At 39.8% G+C, this 6,340-nt stretch overlaps 1 protein-coding gene across 2 annotated transcripts; it reads left to right on the top strand.

The window, feature by feature from the left end:
* The first annotated feature begins 1,516 nt into the window (after positions 1-1,516).
* LOC112274492 (ADP-ribosylation factor GTPase-activating protein AGD12) lies at positions 1,517-5,918 on the top strand. Of its 2 annotated transcripts, none has more exons than XM_024504050.3 (8): positions 1,517-1,728; positions 2,735-2,762; positions 3,037-3,112; positions 3,356-3,519; positions 3,692-3,992; positions 4,399-4,515; positions 4,703-4,798; positions 5,263-5,918. In XM_024504050.3, the coding sequence occupies exons 1-8, from the start codon at positions 1,581-1,583 to the stop codon at positions 5,548-5,550; spliced, it is 1,218 nt and encodes a 405-aa protein (XP_024359818.1). In that variant the 5' UTR covers positions 1,517-1,580; the 3' UTR covers positions 5,551-5,918. The 2 variants fall into 2 exon arrangements, with proteins under 2 accessions (XP_024359818.1, XP_090101854.1); XM_090245728.1 differs by having other exon boundaries at positions 1,559-1,728; positions 2,680-2,762.
* Positions 5,919-6,340: the final 422 nt, after the last annotated feature.

Here is a 6,340-nt window from a genome sequence, read left to right as displayed (position 1 = left end):
ATATTGCAACAAACTAATCATACCTTATCACCTATGTTGAATTATGGTTGCTCCTTATGATAGGCATATATATTAATCTTTTGTCATTCTTAAGCTTCCTTTAATTGCATCTTCATTGTTATATATAGATCTAATAAACAATTTGCCAAATCTTTCATCACAGGATTATCAACTTTTGAAAAGTCAAAAGTATTAAGACGTCGATGATAACCATAATTAACAAAAAAAAAAAGATATTTATTGAGTGGAAGAATCTATTGAATTATTATACATAAACTTTGCCAGTGATAAAGACTTGTTAAATCATCTTAATGATAGTTAATTGTATACCTCAAGTATAGTTCCAAAATTTGATTTATCCATTGTCGTGATGTAATACAACTATGTGGTGAAAATATAATTTGTTTAGAATTTCATTAGGATTTGATTAAAATATTTATAGAATTTATTAAAGAATTACTTAAGATTTTTTTATAACTTCTTTAGGATTTTTCAAAAAATACTTTTATTAAGAATTATTGAAAAAAAAAAAAAATCTTAATGATTTTATTAGGATTTCTTTAAAAATATTTTATATGATTAACATATAAATTCTTTAGGATTTTTATAAATTTTTTTAAAAATATTCTTTATGATTTTTGGAAAATATTCTTTATATATTTTTTTATAAATTATCAAATGATTTTTGAAGGATTTTTTAAAGATTCTTTAGGATTTGATTAAAGTTTGATTATAAATGTTAAGGTTCAATTAAGGTTTGTGTAGAGTTTTATTAGAATTGTTAGATTCTTTGTTTGTTGTAAATACAAATAATCTCATACAACAAGATGCCTAATGCATTCCATGGTTAGTTTTCACATAACACAACATTAATTATTGGAATTTCTTAAGGTTTGAACTACTAAGTTCTTAGAGATTCTCATGGGGTCCACCCACTCGGTACTTAGAGACCCTCAAGATTCCAACGACTCCACATTCCAATGCTTCCACGTTCCCCTCTTCATAGCCAACCAGAAGACTTCTTTGTTATTTTGTGTTGTATCCAAGCTGTCTTACATAGTAGATGTATGTATAAACATGTTTTGGTGGTACAAAAGCCATTGTAAAACTACTTATATAAACTTCTGAAGAAAGAAGCTTTAAAAACAAAAAATCGTACATTACAAAGCATTAGACGATGTCATTATCACAGCAAAACAGTTAACTTAGCAATACTCACGAATAAAACCACCACTTGCATAAATAGTCACACACGTTAACTCACAGAAAAACCTCAACATAGTGAAAACGGACATGGACATGCAAGAAAAGTAGCCATGAATCTGACAAAAGCGATAGTCAGCAACTCCCACTCCCTTCATGAGCTTGCACTGCAGCACCACACAACACCAACAACATCATCAGATACAGACACACAAACAAACCAAGAGAGCAATTCCAACAAAAGGATGAGAACACCAGAAAGAGCCCAGTCTAAGCCAACCCACACGCATCGATATGAACACGCCGAATCCAGCGACTTCGACGACAGAAACCTGGCATGTGAGACCCCGTGAATGAGCTAAAAGGATAAGATCGATATGTCGATGCAAGAGAAGAATGTGTGTTCTGGAAGGAGGAGTAACCCACGGCGAAGGGATGGATGTGCGGCGATGACAGCAGGAAAGGTCGGTGGGGGCTGCGGGGAGCACATGCCCAGGCAGGCAGGCAGAGACAAAGCCAGGCCAAGTGATACCCCCCTTTCCTTCCCTTTGCTCCCTCATCAACTAGGGTCCATAGTGATTGTGCACAGTAAGTGAGTGAGGGAGGGAGTAAGAAAGTAAGTAACAAAGGCCGAATCACTTCGTTCTCGGAACGGGTCGAGGTCGGGGACGACGACAAAGTCGGGGATATGGGGGCAGGACCCACGATCTGGATTGCCGTCTTCCATGCTTGTCTGTAGCTTTTGAGAGAGATTCAGATCGTGGAACCGTGGAAAGCTACGGGCTTTGCTGAGTGGGACGCACTCACGCCACAGACTACGTCCATTGTTGTCTGCACGCGCTGCTACTGCTGCTGTTTGTTGGTAGCACCAGATTTGCACAGTGGGGTATGAATTCAGTCGCAGCTTTTTTGTGGGGGTCGTTGAGTCTGGCACTGTCGAGTTTCTGATTGCAGGACGTGGGCGTGGGTTTGAGTTTTCTAGGCGTGGTTTTGGTGGGAGCTTTTGGCGCAGGGATCTTAGGTTTCCGTGGGAGGATCAGGCTGATATAGCGTGGCATCATAAATTTTCACAATTGTTGCTGTCCCTAGGTTTTTTGTTTATTGTTTTTTGAGATCGGTCTTAAAGAGAGTTTTTTTGTGGGAAGGGTTTATTTCCACGTCGGAGTGATTTGAAGCGGAAATCGATCGGTTATTCCAAAACATCCGACGCATTTAATTTTTTTTTATAGTTTTATTTTTATATGTTTTTATTATACATTTTCTCTGGGACATGAATCCTGCTCTGCATTCCGATTCTGTTGGGAGGCAGGGTGAAGACGGATTCGCCCAACCTACTTATTAGGTGGAGGAAGAGGGGAGTGAGGGAGATAGGTCGACATTGGATAGGTTTTGGCATCATCTTTTTGATCGTGAAAACAATACGTATATTAATATAAATACTAAGATAAATAAAAATCGCGTCTGGTGATTACGAAGGCAATGGACAGACTTAAGAGTTTACTTCAAAAACCGGAAAATCGAGTGTGTGCAGATTGCGGGGCTCCAGATCCAAAATGGGCGTAAGTCATGGATTTCTCTTTTTCCCACGCCGTTCTTATGAAGATGTTTGTGAGGAACTATCCCACTTGTAGCATAGGATTGCTTTCAGCCATTCATATGAAGTCTACCATGGTCACATCAGCACTAGCTTAGCGACCATATCCTGTCGATGTTTAGGAGCATTTTCTTAGTCACTGGCATTTTGATTCTAGAAGCTAAACATCGCTTATGATAAGTGGCTGATTTCCTACGTCCATCCTTATTTATTGGGTGTTTTGACTGTTGCTCACATAGATCAACAAGTATAGGAGTGTTTCTGTGTATCAAATGTTGTGGGGTACACCGCAGCCTTGGCGTACACATCTCGAAAGTAAGTGCGCTTTTCCAACTTTGAGGCATTTGAATTGTAGTAAGCATAGTTCAAATGCCGGGTCTTTGCAATTGAATTGGATTCTAATCCAATTCGTATATCCCAGTCATTACTTTGGAAGAACAGTTCTGTCTTGCAATAGAATAGTGTGGTCTTTGGAGACCATTCACAACAAATGAGAAATGTGATGTGAAAAAAAGTTTATCATCCAAACATCATCCCTTTCTCAAACTATTGATTCAGGTTGTTTCTACGACACTGGACACTTGGTCAGATGAGCAAGTTGACCTCATGGAGGCAATTGGTGGTAATGCATCAGCTAATTCAGTCTATGAAGCTTGCATACCCTCTGGTACTCGAAAGCCTCCTCCCAATGCCTCCGTTGAAGAACGCTCTGAGTTTATAAGGTGATATGCTTACGCACTTGCTATTAGTGAAGAAAAAGGAGAATTGCGGCATTATACTTTTCTAGCCAGCATTCTCTTGAGTGGTGCAGTTAGTGTTCACATCACAGCTTTGTGTTGTCTTGAACTTATCCTGATTGAACTCCCTTACTCATATTTTCGCCAATTTGCGCAGGCGGAAGTATGAGGATCAAGACTTTTTGAAACCCAACCTGCGAATGAAATCACAATCCACTTCTCGTGCAAGGCCTCCTACTGGACTAGAAACAGACGACCTATCAGCACCTAGTGACAGGGCTCCAGTGCACAGCAGGACTTCAAGCTACAGTAACAGGGAATCAATCAACCGCACCAGTAGCTCAGTTGGACACAGCCAGCGTGGGAGCTCAGCTAGTAGTTTCAGGAGCTCCTCTTCCCTTGCTTTAAGTCGTAAAAGTAGTGCCTCATTGTCCCGCACTGCTTCCAGCCCAAGCACGGTAAATGATCAAATCATCGATACTCGTTACTGTCTTAATGAAAGACAGTTTCAGCTTTTGTCGCATCAATTTTCTGTTAAGAAAATGATCGAACTTAGAAGACCACTTCGGAACGAATCAGATCTTATGACTGTTTGGTGCATTCTATAGCTGCTACCAATAGCAGTAACCTTGCTAGTGAGCTTCAAATTATGCAAATGGTTCTAGATTATAACAAAATCCTTGATAGTTTGGAGAACATGCTTATGTTTCATGAAGGTAGGTTTGACATCATGATGTTTAAGAACTAAGCAGAGGGATTGTAATGGTCTCATGCAAGGTTACTTGCATATGTAAACCTTTATTTCACCAATTTTTTCCTCTGAAGCTAGTTGTAATGAATCTTTGCGGTTTGGCGATCGAACAGGCTGGCATGGTTGAGTTCTTGGGAATGCTGAAAGTGAGAATCGTTAGAGGGATAAATTTGGCTGTCCGAGATCTGCTGTCTAGTGATCCCTACGTTACAGCTACCCTTGGAACACAGGTATTTACGTTTCTTTGACAGTTCCGATTGTTTCTTTGACTTCTTGTCACTACTTCCTACAAATCTCATGTTCAAACATGCACTTCATTGTGGTTCTTCCAGTTTTGACAAAGCTCCTGTGTAGTCACTTTTATATGGAGGGACTCTATTCATTTTGTGTCTCACTGGTAAAGATTTTCGAATGCAGACCGTGAAAACCAGGGTGGTGAACAGAAACTTAAATCCGGTTTGGGATGAAGAGCACATGCTGTCTGTACCAAGCCCTCCTCAGCCACTCAAACTGGTAAGTTTCCATCACATGAGCTGCTTATATAGGATTCTATTTGACTGTCGGTCATCTTGTTAACTACTGCATATTTGGGGTTCCCTCGTTGACATTCTTGAATAATAGAGGATTACTTGTGGCTTAAATGGGGCATAGTATGTGAACGCCTGTGTGGAAAATAAACACTGCTATACCTCCTAGTCACATTCGTTTCGTAACTCGGTTTCATCAAGCCATTGTCCTGTCTGCGCGGACCCTAGATATACAACAGGGCTCATCAATGGTCATGCGATAATCTTAATACCACTCAAGATCAATTGCATTCACTCAACTAGCTACAAGTATATGTTATTACTATCTTATAACGGCTTCACAGCTGAAGCTATACAAGCATAAGGAGGAGCTCTTGCACAGTTTAACAAAGTTACACATGGGATTAATTAGACACTGACAGCTTTGTGTACCACCCTTGGCGTTCGCAGCAAGTGTTTGATCACGACGTCTTCTCAGCTGATGATTCAATGGGAGACGCAGCAATCGATCTAAATCCGCTCATTCTAGCTGCACAAATGCATCAAGGAATGTTTGAAGAGTTTGGGTGCGAGCAAATAGGACGGTGGCTGGCCACAAATGACAATGCGCTTGTGAAGGACAGTAACATCGAGGTCATCGACGGACAAATCAAACAGGATGTGCATCTCAAGCTTTGGAATGTGGAGAGGGGTGAGATCGAAGTCTCCCTTGAATGGGTCCCTCTTAATGGGATTTAGCCGTGTGCTAGTGCATCATGCTCACACCACCAACATATGTTGTAGTTCACTATAAAACCATCTCCTTAATCATTGTTATTTTTATTTTTATTTATTTTTCTTTCTAATGCTGTGTTCATTCCTTCGACTCGCACAAAGATCACATCCTTGTGCTGGCAGTGTGGGAAAACAGCAGAAATGGTATGTGCAAAATACCTATCTAAGCACAAGGGTTGTACTTCTTGCCTATTCTTATCAGCAGAGCCACCGATTTCTGCCTCACATTGGCAGTTAATGATTTACTTGGCTTCGGAATCTCTGCACCATGTGTAAACAAAATTGCTGTTGCAACGCGTAATTTCAACGCGGAAAAACCGAGTTTGACGCTATTCCTTTCGTATCTGTTTTCCATGTATCCATATGGGATTTCGGTACCCATGTGTGATGGATTTTTACTCACCTTACCATAGCCCCTCATGCTACATTCTGGTTCCACTTTCTGATCCACCCCTGAAGCTCTTGTGAGGCTTAAGGTGTAGTGGATAATGATAGATGTGTTATGATGTGTGACTTCAATCATTTAAAAACGGAATTACATATCAGGAAAAAAAAAAAAAAAACAAAACAAAACAAAACAAAAAAAAGTAGTAGAGATGTCATTCTTATCATTGTGTTCAGGAGTGAAGGGAAAGAACGGAACAAGACAGATTTATTCTCCATCTCCATCTCCATCATTGGAATGAGGGAGGCATGTTGGAAGGAAAAAAAATGAAGCACTAAAGAAAGAATGACGGAATTAGAGTGATGATTT

Source organism: Physcomitrium patens, chromosome 21 (assembly GCF_059467195.1).
Source record: "Physcomitrium patens ecotype Gransden chromosome 21, ASM5946719v1, whole genome shotgun sequence".
Lineage (NCBI taxonomy): Eukaryota > Viridiplantae > Streptophyta > Bryopsida > Funariales > Funariaceae > Physcomitrium > Physcomitrium patens.
The sequence above is the reverse complement of the archived record's forward strand: the minus strand, read 5'-3'. Positions and strand labels throughout refer to the sequence as shown.

What these genes read in the sequence shown, in the direction of transcription:
- LOC112274492 (XM_024504050.3), top strand. Translation starts at nt 1,581, where the DNA reads ATGTCGATGCAAGAGAAGAATGTGTGTTCTGGAAGGAGGAGTAACCCA. An exon ending in CAGAGACAAAGCCAGGCCAA is followed by an intron (nt 1,729 to 2,734) that starts GTGATACCCCCC and finishes GAGTGTGTGCAG; the next exon opens with ATTGCGGGGCTCCAGATCCA. An exon ending in CAGCTACCCTTGGAACACAG is followed by an intron (nt 4,516 to 4,702) that starts GTATTTACGTTT and finishes TTTCGAATGCAG; the next exon opens with ACCGTGAAAACCAGGGTGGT.